General features: G+C 43.4%; 1 protein-coding gene across 1 annotated transcript; it reads right to left on the bottom strand.

Annotated features, from left to right (window-relative positions):
- Positions 1 to 4284: 4284 nt before the first annotated feature.
- TMPRSS11E (transmembrane serine protease 11E) lies at positions 4285 to 23254 on the bottom strand. Its single transcript, XM_032110179.1, has 10 exons — positions 23152 to 23254; positions 15087 to 15210; positions 13771 to 13886; positions 13282 to 13349; positions 11600 to 11763; positions 10575 to 10613; positions 9333 to 9513; positions 8841 to 9106; positions 7814 to 7956; positions 4285 to 7367 (listed from the first exon to the last, which is right to left on the bottom strand). The coding sequence occupies exons 2-10, from the start codon at positions 15196 to 15198 to the stop codon at positions 7206 to 7208; spliced, it is 1251 nt and encodes a 416-aa protein (XP_031966070.1). The 5' UTR covers positions 15199 to 15210; positions 23152 to 23254; the 3' UTR covers positions 4285 to 7205.
- Between the last annotated feature and the right edge of the window lie 313 nt (positions 23255 to 23567).

Raw genomic sequence — 23567 nt, 5'->3', positions numbered from 1 at the left:
GTTAAACAACCTGAATTAATTAGAGCTGCTATGAGCAGGGTGTTTGACAAGACCTCTGTACATCCCTCCCAATCTAAATTACTCTGTAAATCTGTGAGCATCTGATAAGACCAAACTGGCACACTGCGATGAAATCCTTCCCTTGGACAAGTCCATTCCTTTTTCCATCAGCACACCTGGATAGCTCAGTTATGGCTTCAGGCCTCCCCCTCCTGAAAAACACAAAAACTTCTTGCATTTGGCCTTCAAAATTCAGCAGAAGGTCTAAATGAGCTGCATTTCATTATACTTTTTCTTTTCAGCTGTGGACATGCTACACAAGTTTACTCTTTTGACCAGAAAAGGTCACCAGTTTATTATCTCATGCTTTCCTTTGCTACATGAAATGCTGACCATGGCTTTAAATAACTGATGGCAGTTAATAACTGATAAGTAGAAAAACAAAAGCAGAAAATCCATTAAAAGGATAGAATTATTCTCCAGAGCCAATATGAGAGCTGGAAGAGAAGCCAGGACCTTTCTTTTGAGCCTTGAAAAGTCACTTGGGGCAAGATTTTATTACATGCCCATGCAGCTTTGAGATACTGAACACATGGAGATCCTGTGATGCTACAGCCTCAAGCTCTGAAGTATGCTAGATCCTGTCCTGGCTGGTTTCCAAACAGTCCCTCTTTCCAGGGCCTTGTAACAGAAACTGCTACACCCGTCTGAGTTGCAGCCAGCGAGGCCAGCCCAGAATACCAGCAACGCCCTTCGACAACGGAAGTCCCCCAGTGCCAGAGTCATTAGAAAAGAATTCATAGCCCGTCGCCCCGTTTGAGGCAAAAAGGTGGCACACGTGTGCCTGTCCTCTGCAGCTGCTCAGACAGAGCTGCAGCTTGGTGCAGTGAAACAGGCCAGCCTGCATTTTCTTCTCTCAGGCTAATAACTCTCGACATCCAGTGCATGAATCCTCCTCTCCCTGTTAAGGCACACAGCATCTCCAAAGAGACAGGAGATCTTCACATGACTTAGACTAGGCCTATAAAGAAACAGAGCACTTTAAAATACAAATAAATCTTTAACACGCACAGCTCCAATTGAACAAAGGAAGAGCAGCATTGTTTCACGAATCTGAAGTGCTAGAGGGACTTACTGGGAGCACTTAGACAGAGCTCTGCGGATGGCAGCACACACAAAAGAAGGCTTTTCCTACATCTCTACCTCCCCAGAAAATAGGTAGCTTGGATTTGATCTCATATTATTTGTTAGCACCTAAGTTGCCTGGTGGAAGCCAAACAGAGTTTGAGATGCTTTCTGCCTCAGCTATTACCTGTTCCAGTTTACTCTACAGCAGCATGCAAGATCCTACATGGCATTCTTGTCAGTGGTCACCCGATTTATCATACACTGCATTAGCCTTCAAGGCTTCATAGACTAAATTAGATATAATGAAAATCATGTCCAGGACCTCCATCCTGCAGCTGTTTTAACTCTGGCTGTATTTTCAGCCACAGTTCAGGAGATTAGTCACTCTGATAGAAACACAGAGTATCTAATGAGGGTCCCACTTGGTTGGCTGCCTCTCTGTGAGACCTTCTTTCTAGCTCTCTCTCAGGTAACTTGCTTTCTACTTAGGTGGCACAGAATGGATTGTTCTCCCTTCCGTGCCCTGCTGTTTCCATTGATTATTCAAAGGCAACAGTGCCAGGCAAGTTTGGGACAAGAGCACTGTTATGGCATCTAAGGGTCAAGCGTGAAAATGACCTGGTGTCAGGCTTCTTTAGGCTGGCTACCAGAGCACTCAGCTGTCACAGACACAGCTGAGGGACAGTCAGCTCACCTGAGACTGTACCCACCCCTTAGCCATGGCCACGTGTCTTTCCCTGAAGCCGCTAAGGCACTTGGAGAGAACAGAATCACAGAGCAGCTGAGGCAGAAAGGGAACTCTGGAGATGGTCTAGCCCAAAATCTCTGCTCAAAACAAGCACGGCTGGATGAGAGTGCTAAGGATCATGTCCCATTGTGGTTTGAGCATCTCCAAGGATGGAGACTCCATAACTTCTCCTAACAACCTAGTTCAAAGTCCAAGTACTCTCACAGTAAAAAAGTTCTTTCTTACATTTTGATCATGCTCTAGTACAGGAGACATTATTTCCTAGCACAGTCCCTCCATCTGGTCTGTCCACTGGGGAAGGAATGTTGCCATCAACAGCCCCCTTTGGTATGCAGGTCATCTGCTGGCCTGGAGAACAGTGCCAGACTGTCTGAGTCACAGCTCCAAAGGCTGCAGGTGATCCAAAGAGTCTGGTGAAGGTCAGAGATGTGTGACAATTGCTGTTTGTTTGTACTGATTTGCAAAGAACGATCTGTGGTTAAAACAGGCTCTGGATGGCAGGCTGATGGCAAGTCCTTCCTCAAGTAAGGGACAGCCCAGTGGCACAACTGGAAAATGGAAAGCACAGCTGCAGAGGGGACAAACATCACATAGCAAGCACAACTCCCATTTACTGCAGGGAGGAAGGAATTCAGTAGCTAATCAAGTGAATCGGAGATATGCTATGTATTTCTCAGACCTATGCAAGCTTAGATAAAAGAAAGAGTTGCATTTTTTGGATGACAAGTTCCTCAAAGCTTTTTCTCTTTCTTAATTGAAACAGGTTTTTTTGAACCTGAGAAAAAGCCACGAACAATGAAAGGCAAACAAAATATTCTTCAAAGAAAGTGCAATTTAAGAAAGGGTTCAATTAGAAAAACTTTACCCTAAGATAAAGCACTTTAAATGCCATTTGCTGTATTTGTTTCTGAAGTCTTCTAACCAGATGAGTTTTGAAAAGTTTTCTTTGCAGCAATAATAGATCAGACACTCAGCAGGCTGAAATACTGACAGCTCTGTTTTATAGAAGGATGCTGTTTGGCCACGCATACAAAAGACCACAAGAATTATTCTTCTCTTCAGTTCTTCACTTCAAACCCTTTGACAGAAATTCCACCCACATAGCCAAATACAACCACACCAGCTGAGCATATCTTTGGGTCATGGCACAGTTACCAACGTAACTGAATGCTCGTAAATGCTCTAAGTGTTACATACGAAACACAGCCTCTGTCAGAAACTCAGCACAAAGCTGTTTTCTAAGCCATAAAAAATATTTGATAAAATTATGTCCTTTAAGAAGTATGTCTCTAACACTCCCTTTCTTGCACTGGACCCAGTAAAATGTGACAAAAGGACTACTCTTCTTTCAAACAAATGGCCACCTTCCCATCTATAGCCAACATGGCATGTCCTCTAGTACTGCAATAAAGCTGTTGCACTCCTTTTTATCCTCTTAAATAACCTCAAATTCCAAGTTCATCCTGCTGGCTGTGAGGTATTATAGACCGGGATCAATTAACTCCAGCATGTAGTGCCCTTCCAGCTCAGAATACTGTACAATTTGTACCAAGTTTCCCATTATGACAGGAAAGGGACAAGAAGAAATCTGATCAGTGTCTTTGATCTACAAGAATCATCAGGAATTGTCAAAATGGGAGACCAAAGCATGCCACTGCAAACCTCCCTATCCTTATCCTATCAAGTTCTCAAAATTACTGCTGCTCTGCTATCTTGTTTGCAAGAAGGCTGACAAGCTCAGAAAATTGACCCATGATGCCAAAAAGTACCTGACCATATGCCTTTCTAGTCTACTCGTCCACAGGACAAAGCTCTGGCTTTGTTGCTGCAGATAAGCAGACAAAACCTGCTCAGCCCTTGCTCTCACAGCCATAGCCTACTGCATTTCCCATACTTAAAGGGGAGAGAAGGATGCCAAGCTTGCCCATGGAGAAGCCTGAAACTCACCCAGTGCTGCAGATGCTCATGCTTAAAGCTGAGCAGCTGCAGCCTCCCAGATTTTGCAAGCAAACTGTGTAGCATCTCTGCCTCTTCAAGGCAGCAGGAAGACAGTGCCTTATCCTCCAGCTCCTCTCTATTGAGTTGAAGCAGAGCACCACCAGCTGCCAAGAGCTTAAGGCTCTTGTACAATACGATTCACCCTCTAGTGGATGACACAGGACCTGTTTACTTGCACATAAATTTGGGTAACTGCTGGTCAGGTGGGTAAATTCTATCCTAGTCTGGATGACATTTTGCTCATCTAACAGCTTCTAACAATCAAAAAAAAGCCAGATGATTAAGCCTACATAAAAGCCAGCGCATAAATCCATGGTATAGGATCAGGGTAACGTTCTAAAACAGAGGACTCTCCAACTTACAGTTGCTTACTCTGATGCAGGAAATTAGTAAATACATTAAACAGAAGGTAAATTTAACAGATTTTATTAAATTTACATATAAATTACATTCCTGTGTGTCATGCATGATTGTATCTTTAGATACATCCCATTCTGCTTTGAGTGAAGACAAGGATGACATCAGTGTAGTTTTGCCACAAGTAAGGGATTCAGGCCCATCACATCCAAGCATACCAATACTCCCTTGGATGAAGTCTGTTCTTTTAAATGCTCTTGATAGTCACCATTTGTACTGCTTTGCAGCACCAAGAGGCCTCAGAGCATGTAAACTACATTGCTTCCAGAAGAAGCTGGAACAGAAATTTCCAGATGCTATAAGGAGAAACTCTACAAAGTAGTCTAAAATAAAGGCTTCCAAAACATACACCATGTAGATGCCAGGTTCTCTTCACCCCACTCCTCCTGGCTGCACTGTGCTGACACTCAGCAATAAGGTAGATCAGGTACTGTATCTCTACAAGGAGATCCTCAGAACTGGCAATTCCTTAAGCAAATGACAAGTTGAATTTTTCAGCTTTGTGTGCGCCACTTTGGAGAATGAGATTTACTCCAACCCTTGATACAGAGCTAAATGTTTATGGCTTTCTGATCTAGTACCATATAGAAGCACAATTGGAAAGGTCACAGATTCAAAATAAATTTTTTGGACATCTATTTCTCTGTTTTGGGGAATCGGTGAGAAAGTTGGTATTTGCAACCCTAAAAATATGAACTGTGCAAGTTACAATGAAATCCAGTGAATAGGGAAACCATTATGCCCTTTGAAAACCCAAGCCTAAAGTGCTTTGAGAACTGAAAATCCATCGTATTTTGTAATGATATTTATGAAGAAAAGTATAAAATTATATTCACCATCCTGGTAAGACACTTGCTACAACCAAGAAAAAAATTTCATATATATTTGTCATATATCAGTTTTAAGCTTCCTCTAACAAGTAATATACACCAAAGACATTTTCAGCTGAAGAGGCTGAAATGAAATTTGTTAGGCTCAGACCCATGGAACCAGTCTGACCGTGTTTATTCCCTATGTAGAAATTAAACCACCAAGTTTGTTTCTGAAGCTCACAACATTCCACAAGAAAAGTTCCTGGAGGAAAAAAAAAATTAAGTGCCAGGTGTACACAAGTATAGAATACACAACTGCAGACCTTCTCTGGGCTTCCAACTATTCCAGTACCTCCAGTGAGGCTCTAGAAAAGCATGGTTCTCTGTACTGACAAACAGATCACAGGACACGTAATCAAAATACTTCTGTTATCACTGCTCTGGAGGGATCGCTGCTCTGGCAGCACTGGCAGCGAGCTGCACAGTCCAGAGGGGATCCCTGAACTGTCATTGACTTCGCCAGCTGACTGGTGCTCAACTTGAACAACACTGATCCTAAGACTGATCACTAAGGGCCCATTCCCCCCAGCCCTTCTAACTGAGAGCATGCTGAAAGCCTGCTGTTTGCCTTTTCTAGCCTGGCATAAGATTCTTGCTTGCTTGCCATGCTGGACCAGCTCCAAGTCTTGGCAGTGTGGCCAGTATCTCCTCTGCTGAGTTCTTCCTCTTCTGACCACAGAGGGAGAAGAGAGCAGTTGAGTGGCTCATTATCCAGCAATTAAGTCCACAGCACTTGCTGTTGTGAGGATCAGGATCCACATGAGGTGTTGGAGACCTTGCAGACACACCAAGGAGAGCATCCTCATCAAGAATAGGCGTGTTCTTCTGCTGGGTTGTAGAAAGCATTGGATATCTACCTGGCTGACAGAAACATGGGCTCCTGAAAACATGAAGTCAGAGAGAATATGAGGTTTGTGTGGTTGAGATCAAATGAGTACGCTACAGTCTGGCAATGCAACACAGGCAATTCTTACTTTCTGTGAGGAGAGAGAGATCTTTACATAAGATTTCTGGGTCTGTCAGAAGTTCTGCCCTGCTCTGAAGGAGAGGGGAATTTCCACTATAATGCAAAAACTTTTTTTTTTTTTAATAGGATACAGCTAAAGATGCACATATAAAATTATAAAGACTTGAGAACAGCATTCACAAGAATAAGAAGTTTGAGAAGTTTTTTTTGACGATGGTCATACTAAGATTGTTACAATCATCCATCCTGCACAAAAGGCAAAGGACTTTTATTCAGAAAAATACACTCTGGAAAGATAAAAATGGAAATTAATCCAGCCAAATATTGTGCTATGACAACAGACTGGTATAAACATAAAGTGGTTTTTGGTCTTAAGTCCAGCAATCACTCCCATGGCAAATGCTGTGGTAGAGGCTGTTTATATGAAGCAATGAGCGGGCATACTTTCACTTGTTCAAAGAAGGGGGATGCAAGCTGGTGTTTTCCTTTAATTTCTTTTTCAGGCAAGGAAAAATTCTCTATTCACTTAAGTAACAGTCTGATGTTAGGAACCAGAACTTCTCTAAGCCATCTTCCATTCTTCATTATAGTACACTCCCTGGAATGATGCAGGAGAAAGCTCAAGAATTCAGAAGTACAGCAGCCTTGCTGGATTGTAGCTTGTCAATAGGTAGGGCCTTGTGAGCACACAGCAAATGGATGGGCCAGGTTTCAGTTATAGCTTGTCTTGGATGCTGGTAGATGATTGTTTGGGCTCAAACATTTTGTTTGGGTATAAAAGCTGGGACCGAGACATGTGGCCACGGAGAAAAAAGGGTCAATATATTGCATATAGACAAAAGGCAGTTGTCTCTCTCACAGACTACTTCCTGAACAAACAACTGTCACATGGATCAAGTCCATTCCTGTCTGGCTGTAGGCCAAAGCAATTTCAAATCCTCGACTGCTCCAAGCTTACAGGTACTTTATACATGACCACAAGCTAAGCCAGCAGTTGCTTAGAGGGTGACCACAGAGCAGGATGTGTCAGAGGAATAGCTGTACACAGCCCACAAAACTTAACTATCTCCAGGTTTCAGATGCCCGTTTTGGAGTGGATCCAGTTTCGATAGTAAGTAACTCGTGTGTACACTCCTGGTTTATTTTGCTTGCCACATTCATCTCCCCAGCTCACTATTCCCACAAGATACCAGATTCCTCTGGAATTCGCATGCACCAGTGGCCCACCAGAGTCACCCTAAGGAGAAAAATGGCAACATACAAAAAAAGTAAGCAGTGTTCACCTCACTAATGAACTCAAATTCTCAAGTTCTTCTGTTCAACTGGCAGGTATTTTTCTCTAGACCTCAGCTATAATTCATATAATTCTCTAGACTCAGCTATAATTATAATGTAATAAGTTCTACACATTTTACTGACAAGACAGAAGCTCACAGCCTATGTCTAATCCAGTCTCTCCCAGTCCACACCCTCACATCTGCATTCTCTCACTTGTGCATTGTATATAAACCACATGCAAACTGAAGTGCAGACTTCAGCCCATGAGCCATGAAGGTCTTCATTTGTATCTATCAAGATACTGAAACTCAAACTTAAGATTGCCCAAAGTACATTTTATTTCTAGAAAACATCACCTTCCACCCCAGCTATTTCCTTTTTACTACTGCCTATATAGAGACTTACCTGGCAAGCATCCACCTGCCCCTCCAAGTATCCAGCACACAACATTCCAGGTGTTATCGCTCCACCGTACACTTGTCTCCTATTACAAACCTCAGTACTTATAATCCTCACTTCCGCTTGTCGAAGCTGATTAACACTATAGCCTAGAAGGAGAAGTGGCATTAGAATTTGCAGACAGCGTAGGCAACACAAAAAACTCAAAGATTAGGAGTAGGCAAATTTTCCTGCTGCTTTTCTGCCATCACAGGCAGTTAAGGGAGCTACCCAGACAATGTCTCAGGAATAAGAAAGTTCCCCCACCACCAAAGTCCTTAACTTATTCCCAAATATAGCTCCTATCTATCTTTCATCATCACCAGATGCTCTTTGACATAATGGACAAATGGATTTTTGTACGTATTTCAGTGTTGAATTCAACTGTAGGGTACATGGTATGTCCTTCCTATCATTGAAAAGACCCATTTGGTTAACTGCAGCATAGCTTTGGACAATCGCTACCCATACCAGGGATCTCCCATGGAAAATAACCTGTACAGTTCAGTGGCTCTCTGAGCAGATAAATCTACAAGCAGATTTATAGTCCCATCATCTCTAACCTCAAGGACATGGACTAATTTGAAAGAAGCTCTCTCAAATCACTGGACAAGGCCTGGTTTATGACCAAAGAGAGAATAACTGATGAAAATTGTCATGGTGCACCTATGAAAAATCTGAATAGCAAAAGAACGCATGTCAGAGCTAAACGCAGAGGGACTGGAGAACAGAATGTATTCAACTAGCACTGTGTGTGCAGCAACTAAGAAAAGCTGCTCTTAAAAATCCCGTAAGACTAACCTTCCCCCCATTTCCAATCCACTGGCTGAGCCAGAAAAAAAACCAGCTAACTAAGTCTAAACGTATCTCATTAGGACACACACCTATTAAACACCAAGTGGAAGGAATTTAAAATTAAAAAAACCCCATAAAACTAACATCAGTCATCCCAGGAACATGTGTGACAGGGCACACGGAGGCAAGAGACACCCACCATCATTCTCCAAAGCTCCCCAGCCAGTGACAAAACAGGAAGTGTTGTCTGGGAAAATGTGAGATGCTTCAGGAAGGCAGACACTGTGCACATCACTTGTGAACTCAATAGCAGAGGCAAGTTCCACAACAGCCACATCATGTTCATGATCAAGGAGAAAGTCACTGTATCTTTCATGAACAATAATTCTCCGGACAAATTTTTTCTGTTTTGGAGGTCTCAGCAGAATTCCAAAGCTGGCAGTCCACCTCCGAGGATCTCTTACTCTGTAAGATATTTGAGGTTATGCCAGAGCCACACAAAACAAGATCCTTAAGGGAGCTTAGCTCTCTCTTTAAGCATCAAAAAGCAATGTGACCAGGTTTGCCAAAGGGAAGGAGAAGAGTCAAACTTCATTATCTTTCAGCAGGTACAGATATTAGAGGGTCACAAAAGGTCAGAGCACCCAAGAGTCCTAAGGCCTGTAGGATCAGAGAGGTGCTGATGACTTACCCTCTAAAGCAGTGGGCTGCAGTCACCAGCCAGGTGTTACTGATGATTGATGCACCACAGCGATGGCTCCCATCGAGCTGAATACTGGCCTGCCATGGCCATTCTCCCTCCCGTGCACGCTGCCCACCAGTTATTCTCTCCACTCCTGTGAAGGAGAATGCCTGTCTTCGTATCCCGCAGCCTGTCAAAGAGAAGACAGCTCTGCTTTAGCTGATTGAAGGCCTTCGTGGCTTCAGGCAGAGGCGTAACAGGGCAGGAGTCTCTGTCAAGAGACAGCCCTCACCTAAAGCAAGGAAACCAAGTGCCATGGTCATAAGTGTCTCAGGATAGATGCAGGGTAAACAAAGAAGTTTGGTTGAAGACTCAGTACTTTTTCATTAAGCCAGCTTTCAGACACACAAGCCCATATGAACTCCCATGGGACCTGAAGGCTATGTATCTGAGACGCTGAAAAAAATGAGATTTCATCAGGTCGCCTCCAGATTAGCAACAAAAATATAGTATCCTCTTCTCAACAATTTACTTACAGCCACTGTGCCAACAATCAGGTATTACCCAGCTGAAAAAAGTTAGATTCAAACCAGTTAATTCTCAGAGGCCATTTGAAGATGGAAAGCTAACATGCAAAGTCTTCAAGACTGTGCAGGGGACTGATGGAGTGCCCTGTGAGGGTACTTATACTGTCTCCCGGTTGCCAGAGAAGCTTTAAGACATCAAGGGGGAGCACAACAGGAGAAAGAATGAGAATCTGCCACTCTCCAGGGCTGTGCCACTGCCTTACTCTCAGTGTGGACAGCTCTTCTCCCTCTGCCACCCTCTGGCCTTTCCTTAAAGTTTAGCTCAAATCTGACAGACATCTATTGCCAAATCTTTATTCAGGGAGGAGGGGGAAGGAGGGAAAGTTTTTTGAAGGATTCCAGCAAGAATCATGGCCCACAGCAAAACCACAGTCCTGCAAATTTGCTAACAACAGCTCACTACATGTCCCTACTTCCAACCACCAACATTAAAGCAAGTGCTTCCCACCACCAAGCCAGAATGCTTGATTCTACAAATATATAGAGCCAGTAAGACTGCAAGGAAATGAGCTGAAGTCTTCCCTGGCTTATGCACTGTCTACTGCTCTAGTATCTACAAAAAAATTCTGTTTCCAACTTGTATCACAGAAGTATAAGGATTTTGTAACCATAGAACCCCTAGCACCATGTATCTGGACATTTCTAGAAAAGCATTTGTACTTACAGTTGTTTAAAAGGTTGTCTCCCTTTTCCTTGTTCAACTCTGAAATGAAAAGCAAAGACTACAGTAAGTATATCTCATATACTCCATGATCGAGCCCAGACTCTTGCCCTGTACCCAGGAAAACACAAATTAAATGGCTTGCATTGCTGCCTGGAGTGACATTACAAGAAGAAGTAATTTGCTCTGTTGGAGAAGTTTGGTTAAGCCTCTGTTCCTCACTGAAAGTATAAGGCCACAGGATGCACCTTTCTTGCCTTAGCTCAGAGCTAACAAAAGCAGCAGATGACTGCAAGTGAGTCCAAGTTACATCTACATGTACAACGTTCACAGCCACCAGCAAATGCCTACAGGCCTTTGTTCAGGTTTAGTGTGGCGAGGTGGTCAAAAGTGTCTCCACAAATCCTCAGTGCTGGGATTGACTGAAGGTAAACTGCAACATTTCTAATTTCTTTCCTACAAGAACCCCTCTGTCAGAGTCTGATGGCAATCCATGACAGATTCATGGAAGAGGATTACTGCCCAGGGATCCTCAGGATCTTGTTATGGACACTTGCTACAGCAATCTGTCAAATAATCAAAGGAAATGGCAGAGGGTAGAGAAGGGAACCACCTCAGCCTTCCATTTTTTAATGGCTTGAGGACTCTGCATTTCAGTGCCTGGTGATAAAGGTTCTTATTCAATTTACTGTGCGCCTTAAAGCAGTTTGTGAACCCATGGTCACAAAGTTGGGCCTTTTTTGTTGAATTGAGGGGGACTATCTCATTCAACACAACTAGGTCACACAGGGAAAGCCTATGATGCACAGAGAAGAGCTCACACTCATAAATCAGTACCAATATGTTTTAGTTCTTTCCATGCTCCATCTTTCAACTTCCCAGGCTGTCAGCCTAACAGACGATTTTGAGATAAAAAAAGAAAACAAGAATAGCCCATATTTGCATACTAAGGTGAAATTCATTACACTAAGAACAGCAAAGTGTGAGGAACAAATTCCAAGCTGAAAACACAAACCTAAGGCACTTGCCTGTGAGTCTAACAGTAGACTGGTCAACATTCAGGTATGTCGAGGTTGCTTTCAGTCTTCTGAGTAACACACGGTTGACTTGACCCCAGGTCGTTGCTTCACTGTCAGCAGAGGGAAATTTAAATACCAGAACAACAGATGCAAGCACTCCACCAGGATCTGGGCTACAAACCAACAAAAACAAATGGTGTCGTTCTCTTCACCCACTAATGCTCCTGGTTCTGCTTTGCACTGCCTGCCTTCTTTATAAGTGAACAGGTCTGGTCTGCACAGATGTCTAGAACAAATAGCATGGCTGTGCTCTAGTAAAGGAAGATGATGACATGTCAGCAGGCAGCAAAAGCTTCTTGCTATGACAATGATCAGAGGGAATTTTCTGGGAACTGTTATAAGCAGTAGAGCTGAGAAGCAAAGAAGGGATCACTTTCTTTTGCCTCCACAGAGGCCCTTATTAGTAGGACACAAATGTCAGTGGGAGCAATACAGCAAACTAAAACCCTTCAACAGATATCCAGCAGGCCATTCCTAACAGCCATTCAAAAGATCCAGTTACAAAAGAAGTTAAAAAGGTCTTTTGGCATTTCTTTCCATTTAGGTCACTTGTCCATTTCTTGGCCAGTTATATCCATCGTGTTTAGATACAATATTCTCAATAGCTTGAGGTCACTTACTCACACCATAAAATATTGGGCTCAATATTTTAAACTAACAGTCTAAAAAAAAACCAACTGAAGCTTTGAGGGAAAGAGAGCAGAGATGCAGCTAAGATGTTCCAGTGCCTAGTTGTACAAAGTATCTGTAGTGAAAACAAGTTTGGAAGAGATCAGCCTAAAAGGTGTAAAGAAGTCACTTGGACTCTAGCTCCCAAGCTCTGCAATTTTTCTTGATGTACACTGTGGAAGGCTTGTGGAAGAAAGCAGCACCAGAAAATGATGTAGAAGCATATTACTCATTCCATCTAGAGACAAGTAAAGGCAAAAAATCCCAGAAGTGTTGTGACGGACATTCGTGGGAAGTCTGGCATTTTTTGCTATCTAGGGAAAAATATTCCACAGCAGAACTGAGCCTTATAGAAGCACAACTCCAAGATAAAGTAACATGGAGGAGAGGGAAGCAATTGTTCTTACCACTAAGAGTGATACATAATTACTGCAGAGGAAAGATTTTCATCTCTCACATAGAACCCTCTACTATATCCATGTCTTTGTTCCCTCCTCTATATCTATGTATCTCACAGTGGAATAATTTATTCCTTCAGACCTTTTCACAGAGGGAGGAGAATGGTCATCTCCTACTGTACACCATGCAGAGGGGTAAGCACCAGCCTGAGCTTCCACAGGAAGAAATAAGTGTGAAAAAGATCTTATTCTGCATCTCTCAAGCTGTTAGCTAGCAGCGAAGATGAGGATCACCCAATAATCCAGTTACTGTTACACAAACAACTGGTGTACAGGTAATCAATCTGCAGAAGTATAAGGCCAAACTTCTCTTCCTTGCTGACCTCTGAAGGTAAGTGAGCCCTCAGTTGTGAGCACTGGAGGATGGTAACAACCAGACAAGTCTTAGTCACCCTGCTGGTGTAACCCAAGCATAAGCAGCCAGGAACGCTCCATATGGCCAACAGGTAGGAAGAAAAGGTATTTATCACATCCCTGCTTATTCCTGGCCTTCACATTACTTACCTTAGACTGACCACATGGGACCTGATGTATCTTTTACTTAGAAAGGACCCCTTGAATATTTCAGATATCTGTTAAAAGAAAAGAGTGTGTTAAAATGCAAGTGCAATAAGCACATGCTTTCACAATATAACAGTCTCATGAGCCTCTGAAACACAAGAAAATGCCTTCAGATCTCCACCTCTACACCAAAGCTACCAGTAAATTTCCATCAGAGGATGCAGATCCAAAATAAACAGCTGAGTTGTCTGACTTCACTGTCCATTCTGCTCTGTTGTTGCCAGTTCCACCACAAGGTGTCTGGAACAGACAGCACCTGTGCTTACCATCTGCTTGTGTGCACTCGGCTATGCATCTTTGACCCACAAGAGCAAGGTGTGAAAGGTAAGGCCAGCCATGTAGGAATGAGGCACAATCACCTCTATTTCCAACCACACAATTGCAGAACTCTTCACCACAGGTCCAGTGTAAACAGAGAAACTTTTAGTTTACCATGGTTTCAATATCTTCGCTTAGGTTCCTGAACTCCTCCGTAGTTTGCCTTTTGTACTGAGGACTGTAGTCGACATTGGTGATTAAGAAAGATGCATTGTAATATCTGTCTTGATCTAGAGACAAGAAAAAAAAAGGAAAGGTAGTTCATCATCTTTAGTACAATTCAAATATGCATGGTATCTCACAGAACATGGCACAAGCAAGGGTCCCAGGCTCTGGCAGCAATCCTGTCAGCTATGAAATTACAGCTTTAGCAGCACTTTGGGAAAAGGGGGTTCCAGACCATCCTGTTGCTTCATGGACCCTCTAGGGGCTCATTTCTTCTTTGAGGACCATCCCAAGGAGCTCTAAATTACACCCACTACAACATTTGCCTGGGGTCCCTCTTCTTGTTGGCCTGAGGTCAGACGCATTGACTCCTCCCTAGCTGCACGCTGGCATGTCCCTGCCTCTCTGAGAGAGGCACATGGGGCAGAGCTGTTTGCATCCATTCAGCAGTCGGGTTAAGATCTGGTTCTTGAGTGAATGGCAGAGAGGGGCCCTGTAACACAGAGCTGGCAAAAAGCAAAGCTGAGCTGTAGCTCTGCCACTGCTCCTTCCGGTGTCCTAGTGCAAGCCACAGCTTCATCAACTTTTGGCAAGCTGAGATGGCAACATGATTCATTCCATTCCAGCAGGAAAGCATTTAAAAAAACTCACACTGGTACCTCAGAGACTGGGAATGGAATGACTCAACTTCATTCATGAGGCAGGTGACTGGGAATGGAATTAATTGCCTTCAAGTCACAAGCCATTGTGGTTGGACTTGGTGACCTTAAAGATCTTTTCCAACTTTAAGGATTCTGTGATCTGCTACTGAAACTGGGCCCTTGGCAACCAGAACTGAGTCCCGGGCTCTGAAAAGCCTAAACCTCTGCCCTCTCTCTTTCTGGAATATTCTCAGCTAGAGGGGTCGGGCTGAGTTTCTGTAAAAACGCCACTCAAGGCTAAACTTACAATGCATAGCCTGAATAGTAGATACACCTCTGGCTTATACAGAAGACTGCTATCCTTTGGTCAGCCATGGATACCAGTGGAGACACCAGGGCAAAAAACAAGAAGAGGGTTAAAACTGAAATCCCTGCTTCAAGTAAAGCACATTTCAAGTATTCTTATGGATTCAGACCAATTTACATCTCAAATAGCATTTAGAAAGTTCTTATGTGAGTTCTATTCCAGGGGCAAATTGCATGCCTAAATCATCAGGCAAGACCAAAGTAGCAAGTGAAACAGACTCCTGAAGGCTTGTGACAACAAAATAGTGGGGCATTTACCGTGGCACAAAAGAAATGTAATCAAGCCAATGATGAGGGCTAAGCCTACTATCACCGACACAACAATGACGGCTATCTTCCATGGCTCCATACGCCTTATTGCTCGGTCCATCAGGATCACTGCCTGTATTGAAAAAAACAAAATGGAGAAATTCAACTCTAGTACAAAGACAGTAGTACATCCTGAGTGTAATCATATCTGGCAGAGCTTAGCTCAGCTGAAAAACCCCACAGAATGAGGTAGGTTGGGAAGGACCTCTGGATTCTGAGGGTCTGACTGTTTAAACTAGGCCCCACTAAAGCAGGTTGCTCCAGGTCTTGTCCAGTCAAGTTTTTAGTACCTCCAAGGAGAAAGATAACGCAGTCTCTCAAGATCTCTGGTCCAATCACTGCCCATTCACATGGCAAAAGCTTTTCCTTTATATTTAGTCAGATTTTCCTGTGTTCTAACTTGTCTCTGTTGCTTCACATACATCCTGAGAAAAAGTTGTGTAGGTATTGCTAGTAGAGACAATTTAACTTCCAGAAATATTACACAGATTTCAGGTGCAACCGACTGCCCACACAGGCACTTAAACTGAATATAAATGTAATAATTCATGACTGATGAAATAACCTCTGCTCCAAGGATACTCTAGGCAACCAGAGATGCCACATAATACACAGCTTTGGTTATTTTTAGTTGGTATGAGTAGTAACATTTATTGAGTCCCTGCAGGGCCTGGGGCTTATTGCTCCAAAGCCAGGCATACATTGAAAGAGACCACATCCTGTCTCCTGCCAGACAATTTATAGAGAAAGAGGTACTTGTGTGTAAACATGACATGGCAACAAGATTCAGACTTAGTAACTTTCTGAAAGCCAAGAGCAGACCTGTAAAATGGTTGAGAACTTGACTCACACATGGACAAAGGCACAGAAGACTTTTTCCTCCACTTATGTCCTCCAGTGCAGCATTAAGCGACAGAACACTAGCAAAAGTGCATCTTTGCGCATGCCCTTGGTAGCTTTATTGTAGGATGATGCAAAACCTTAAGAACAATTATTAAAGATCCCCAGTAAATCCACAACACACTATGTGGTAATTGTCATGCCACATACTGAGTCTCCACAACATGGTCTGCATTAGTACAAGGCATCAGAAAAACACCTGAGATAATCTCTCAGGTATCTTGGAGTGACAAATGGCAGCAGCCAGCCCTGGGGAGGAGGACTGGCTGGCTATTCACCATGCTGCTTTACACCCACTGATCCATGCTTGTATTGCTGTGAACCAGACATACTAAATGCTGTTTTCCCCTTTTCAGGCCTATGGCACAGTCATTTCAGAGCAACATCTGAAAAGATGGAGGCAGGAAGAGAGAATGAGTCTTTGCAGTTTTTCCGACTACAAGGTGGAAAAGAAGAAATCACAGTGAAAGTAGAGCAGGTTACCAGCAGAGGCTCCGTCTCAGGAAATGAGTTGAGTGGGTAGATGAACAGTGAAGGTGAGGGTCTTGTGCACAAATCCAAGACAGCAAAAGACAGTGAAGTCTTGGGAGACTTCCCCAGAGTGGGAAGAGGGGGATGGTGTTATACCCTCTGCTCTGATGGGAAGAAAACCAAGTAAAGCCACAAGCAAGAAATGGAAAGCAAAACAAACAAAAGAAAAAAAAAAACAAACCACAGATCAGCCCTTCCACTACAGAGGAAGGACTTGACAAGTCTGCAGATGGCGAGGGTGTATTCAGCAAGTGACACGGAAGTTGGAACAACTTAAAGTTTAATCTCCTCATATAAAAGCTTGGTTTTGGCTAGTGAGAATGCTATCAGGCATCTCAGTCCATTACTTAAGAAGGGAAGCAGGCAAATTTTTTGCCCATTCAAACAGGTGGCATACCTGAAAGAAAAAGTTAAAACAGAGGAGCTTCAGACAGCATCACAACTGCAGGTAGTCACAAGCAGCAGCTTAGTGTTACCAAAATACACAGGAGAGGTGAGCAGGATCAAGTTTTCTGCTTCAGTCACATGCTGTGGAGAAACCAAATACTTCTCCTTCTGTTGTTCCTACTTTACTGGGGCAAAGTTCTGCTCTGGCAATGAACAGCCCAAGTTTCCCCCCACTAGACTGGCTCCATTTCCTGATGTTAAGGCTGTAGGGCAGTTGGTAGGAGTCTGAAAACCCAGGCTAGCCAAGATTACTTTCTTTGCAAACTTCAAGTTGCAATAAACGCATAAATAACACCCACTGGAACTCAACTGGCTCCACTGAGGCCTTGACTTCTCACCATCTAGACCTTCACTGGATACCTATCCATCAGCTCTGAGGGTGTAACAGAAAAAGAGATTCAGAAAAAAACCTAAAACCAGTGGAACTGTTCTGCCTCAGTTTCTTCAATATGCTGCAGCCTTCCATGGAACACTCCCATACCCATCTCACAGCCTTTCCCAGTCCCGGGGAATTACAGCATACCTCATGGGCAGTCAATTATTACCCTTGAGGGCAAGCCTCTTGGCTAATCAGAACAGCCCACTATGGCAACATGCCTCTGCCCCTCCTTAGCTAGCCACATCTCATGCTTGAAAAAGGCAGCTTTTGCATCTCACTTTGCTCTCCTCACTGGAGAGCTTTTGCTTCCAGCCTGAGCCCCTCCCGTCCATCTCAATCAGACTGGTTCCCTGTCCTGCAGCTGAACCCACTCCAGTGGGCTTCTACCTGAATGGTGATTGGAGCACCATGCTCTGGGCACAGAGAACATACAGCACAGCCCTGGCAGCATATGGCTCACTCTGCAGATATTGAGGCAACTTTACTCTTGGATCATAACTGCTGCATTTTGTGAACTGTATCCAGACAGATTTCCTCAAGACATGGCCTTATGCCAAAGCTACAAAAGCTTAAGATTAAAAAAACTGAGCATCTCCTTGCCTGTGAGACTCACGGTCTCAGAGACAGCACTATCCTTCCAACCATCTGTCTCTATTTCCTTTTTGTGCAAATACCAGCTACAGCAACAAACACTGGCAGCACAGACCCCCTTCTCCTCCAATGTTCCAGAATTGCTCGTTCTCCACCGGTCACACAGACTTGCAAAGGGAAACAGAAGCCTTACGAAGTGCTGTAGTGCTGAGGGAAATGGAAACATGGGAGATGAAGAATAAAAGCCTACACCACTTCTAATGCTGATTTCACTTAAATTTGTTTTAAGAAAAACATTTCAAGCATTCATATCATAGAATCATAGAATGGTTTGGGCTGGAATGGACTCTTAAAAATCATCTAGTTCCAACCCCCCTGCAATAGGCAGGGACACCTTGCAGTAGATGAGGTTGCTCAAAGTCCCACCCAACTTGGCCATGAACACTTCCAGCAAGTGATCTGGCATCCACAACTTTTCTGGGCAACCTGTTCAAGTGCCTCACCACCTTCACAGTGAAGAATTTCTTCCTAGTATCTCCCCGGGAGCCTCCTCTTCTCCAGGCTGAACAGCTGCAATTCTCTCAGTCTGTCTTCACAGGAGAGCTGTTCCAGCCCTGTGACTATCTTCATGACTCTTCTCTGGCCTTTCTCCAAAAGGTCTGTGTCCTTCTTGTGTTGGGCTTATCCAGAGCTGAATGAGTACTCCAGTACCCTGCAAGAGCAGAGTAGAATCACCTCCCTCAAACCACTGGCCACACTTCTTTTCATGCAACCACGGTTGGCTTTCTGGGCTGTGAGTACACGTTGCTGGGTCATATTGAGCTTCTCATCCACCAACACCCTCGAGGTGTCAACCAACATCCACGTACAGGTAATTAATTTGTATATAGGATACACAGATTAAAACCAAAACAGTTTCCTCCCTTTAGCAGGATGTTTTTGACTTCCATCTTGCTAAGTAATAGAATAGGAAATAAAAAAATCTTTTGCAGTGGAAGCACCAAGACTCATCAACTCCCACAATGTACAGTTACCAGTATCCTTCAGCTGTAATGTCTGTGTGCAGGACCCAGCTCAGCAGCCCCCATGTTTTTTGGGGGGTTTTTTCTATTTTATCTCACAACTAGGTATGCCTAGCTCCGCTGAGACAGAGGCTAGGATGGTTAGTGAAAGACAGTTCTTGTTCAGGTTACATCCACTCAATGCACTCATTATGGATACAAATTACACCTCCAACAAGCTCTTCCCTTCCCTAGCCTTTTTGCTATCTTGCCACGGAGGGCAGGACTGTCGTGCTCTACCAGAATAACAACCTGACAGGGATTCCTGAGCTTGGGACATCCAGCTCCATAGTTATATAGTTTAGTGGCAGGTGGATCCCCCTGTTTAGGAATTAGACATGGTCTTCTCTGCACTCTAGTAACCAAGCAAATTCTGCTCCACCCAGCAACACTCGCTGGCCAGAGGAACACTGATCCCCTGCAGTGATAATGAAAGCCTTCAACCATGGATGCATCCTTCCTTTCTTCTTGTGGCAAAGAGACACTGTTTAATAGACAGGTATTCTCCTCAGAAGATCCCCAATACCACAGGTGTCTGTGTGATGCCTTCTAGAGTCTGGTGTTTTGTATAGCCTCACATTTGTTTCCTTATATCACAGGCTTTGACTTTTTTTACTGCCCAAACTCCAGTAAGCTGCAAATTAACCCTTAGTGGGGCTGACAGGAGAATTCAGGTAACACCAACACATTCACCCTCTAGCATGAATGAGAACTCACATCCTGCAGGAACAAACCTTAACAAGAGATCAGCAGCCAGGCTCCACTGGGAGACCTCGAAGGCCAAGTCCTCTCTGCTCTGAAAACTACCTCCTCATGGTCTATATCTGGCAGCTTTCAGTTTGCAGTGAATTAGTGAGAAGTTTCAAACCCAAGATCCTTTAGTTCAGTACAGACCTGCTTATCTTGGTAATATTATCAGTGAACATTAAACCTCCTCCAGCAATCCATGTTCTCATTTAAAACATGCGTCATTCCCAAGGGGCCCAAGATAATCCATGAAGACAGCAGCATCTCTCCAGTTCATATCACAGCTAATTTGGATCAGGAAGAGCAAACTCTTAAATCTCCTAGTTTACACACCTTGGCTCTGAGACAAAGACTGTGGTCACTAAAAAGTTATTCTGTACTGAAAAAAAAAAAAAGCCAAATTTATGATTTTGAAGACAGCTATGTTTTCACAGAATTAAGTATTTAAAATACACTAAAGTTGTGTTTAAAGTTATATTAAATTGAACCTCAGTACACTATACTTTAATAAGTGAAACACGGCAAAAAATAAAGCTACATTGTTATTGGCACATTATGAAGAAGAGTTCTACTGAAATTTTACAGAGCTAAAATTGTCTGGTCTTCCTTGTGAAACCAACGAGAAAGCACATAGGATTTCAGGTTGGACTTCTGATCAGCCCCAAATGAATTCTTTTACCTTTGAATTTGGAACATTTACCCAAAAGCAAAAGACAAGCACAATACACAGGTGCCAAGCTGGTTTTCCTCTCTCATCCTGTACCAAACTCCCTAAAAGGTTACTGTATTCATTCATAATGCAAGTGATGCAAGTTCAGCTCCCACCTCTGCCTGACAGGATTTGATTCACTATATTGAGATTATCCATCTCTTCTGGTTGAGTTACTGTATGTTATCAGAAGCCTCAGCAAGAGCAATACCAGCAAACTGATCGGAAAGCATCTGTTCAGACAAGAAAAGAAAGTGTAACTTTATCACAAGGTCCTAGTCACTGAGCTTCTGGATAAGCAGGGAACAGCTACCCTGTTCTGTTTTACATATCGGTGCTTGATATTTTTTGGCTTCTTAGGCTAAGCCCTCATAGCGAGATTTGCTTTTAGATTAATCTAAGCCATGTTTTCTGGCACCAGCTCTTTACTGAAAGTGTTTTGCTATACTCCACATAGAAGAAAACGTGCAACCTCTTCTATGTGATCTGCTGCTGTCTTCCTATAATGCATTTATTATTACATTTTTTATTATTCTACCCCTGCTAACTGATCATCCACTATTCTCAGAAGAGCCAGTGTCAGAGTTTGGGTGGCACATCTGCTGAGGAGGGTCTCTCCATATTTACAGCCATGACCAGTTTTCCCAGTTGATGGATTCAGGCACATGCCTACAATCACTCTTCCTAGAAATAGGACCTTCCACAAGACAACTGAACGGACCAATCTGCTGGGCTGGTGAGCGTGACTTAAAAATCCAGACCAGGTCCCTGAAGCTGTCTACCTTGGCAAGGTGGTTGGGAATGGCAGCAACTGAGATACATCTGACTTAGTCCAGGAAGACTGTAGAAAAAGCACAGAGGCACGATGCAAGACATGCTAATTTCACTCCCACCTTTACCACAAACAACCACCCCAACCTAGCATTCTCGTGTGCTCTTGTAGCACAGTCAGGACACACATTTCTAAAAGAATGGGACAACAACCTCAACTACTTTGAGAACTGAAGCAGAAGAAGCTAGTGCATGCCTAAGTACTGCCAGACCCTTGTTTGGATGAGGTCAGTTACCTACCAGCCTCAATTACTCAATGTTTGGTATCTCCTAAAGTATTCTGATACAATGAAAGACTTCCAAACACTGAAGGGATCTGCTGAGGGAAACCAAGTGTGCGTTCTTCTATGCGTCATACTGAATCAGCTTGATCTCCCCACACCCTTGAACATCCCACAAAAACAGTAGGTGCTGCATGCCACCCCTCTACAGTCAGATAAAGTATCAGTAATGTATTTGCCACTTACTAATTGAGCTCCTCCCCTTAACCATCCAATTTTACCAATGTCTTGCTGCTTCCCCAGAGCACACTTCAGTTGGGTAAAGACAACAGCTCCAAATACAGCTCTTGTCATTTCCTTCAAGATTTGAGGGCAGCATTGAGTCTGGGATGTCTTAACTTAGAGCTTCCCAGCAACTGTATCTGTGATGCCAAAATGCTGCTCATACAGGCTTCCTCGGTTATCCAATCACCTCTGCAATCAGCACAAAAGGTTTGCTGTTCCTTACTCTCTCATCCATTTTGCACATAACTGTTTGGAAGTTGTGACCTCTTTAATCGTTGGGATAGAGGTAGCCTCCTGTACCCCTACAACAATCTGTGGGATGTAACTGCAATGCCAGGGACTGAGATGTCCTTGATCACTAAAATGTCTTTCTACGGTTGGCTGCCACAGCCAACGTCTTGAGAAAGACAATCATGTTCTGAAACAAGCTTTAGCAGAAGTAGAAGGACTACTCCCTACATAAGGACTTACAATCTTCATGAACACTGAGAGACCATCTCAGTGTAAAGAAAATATTAAGTACGTGGCCACTGATTGCAATCAGTTTAGGATAAATTTCTGTAACTTTTACATCGTCTTTACCTCTCAGATTTCCCCTTCCAGCTGTGTTGGTCATAGACAAGTGTCTTGTTCTGTTAGTTTGGCAGTCACAGATTTTAACAGTAGGTCTCTGTTTTCCAGCCTTCAAAAATAGCTCTGCCTGCCTCCCTTAGTCCTTCTTCGACTTTTGAAATCTACTCCAAAAGCAAGACACCACACAAGCAGTTACAGTCTCTGTGGGTTTTCAGTTTGGTTTTCATTCCAATGCAGGGCGGGCAAAATGTCAGGTGCCAGATTTGGTGTGTTTCCAAGCTGATTCTGCACAGATTAACACTTCACTGGCTGCATACAAAGTTCATGAAAATAAACAAAAGCACAAGAAGCTACTTTTACCAACTGTACTCCAGTCATCCTCTAGTTCAGCAGTTGTGCCTGCAACACATTCTAACCATGCTAGCACAAACGGTAGGTCAGTGTCTGGGCAGAGTGAGATGACTGTCACCTGCTCTCCACATAGGTCAACCTTGATTTGCCATACTGTGCTGTAGATGAGCTGGAGAATTCTCAGAAAATAAATGCATTTTGGGTGAGGAGAAAGGCTGAAATATCAGGAGTACTGATGCATGAAAGGCAAGCAAATCAGAAGCAAGCTCAGAACCAGTGCCATTCTCCGCACACCCTCAGTCAAAACTCGAACTGCCCAATAAATCTACACATGATGTATCCATGCTGCCCAAAATACCAGAACAAGCCAGAAGCTTGTGGCACTCACCTCTGGGTACCACCGAGAGGTCAGCAAGAAGACCTTCTCTCTGGGAGATGCACCGTTCTGAACACCACAACACACTGTGCAGCATCTCAGTGTAGACTTGAGGCTTTATCTCCCGAATTAAGAAAGGAAGGAGTCATAGGCAAGTCAGAACAAACAAGTCCAGCAAGTCTCAGTGACAGAGGCTTACCCAGTAGCATGATTCCTCCCCTAAAACAATAACAAAACACTTCTTTCATCACACCTTTCATCCAGGAATCCTGAAATCTTTTCAGAGCATTAGCTACACCCTGCAACACCCCAAATCAGAAGAGCCATGAAAATTTTGCAAGGACACAGAGTTTATTTCCTTCTTTGGTATAATTAAGACAAAATCAGAAATTGTGGGAAGGACCAATGCAAAAAGTTTTCATGTTCAA

The sequence above is a fragment of the Corvus moneduloides genome, chromosome 5 (genome assembly GCF_009650955.1).
Source record: "Corvus moneduloides isolate bCorMon1 chromosome 5, bCorMon1.pri, whole genome shotgun sequence".
In the NCBI taxonomy this organism is placed as follows: Eukaryota; Metazoa; Chordata; class Aves; order Passeriformes; family Corvidae; genus Corvus; species Corvus moneduloides.
Note: the sequence above shows the minus strand (reverse complement) of the source record. Positions and strands in the feature narration are given on the sequence as shown.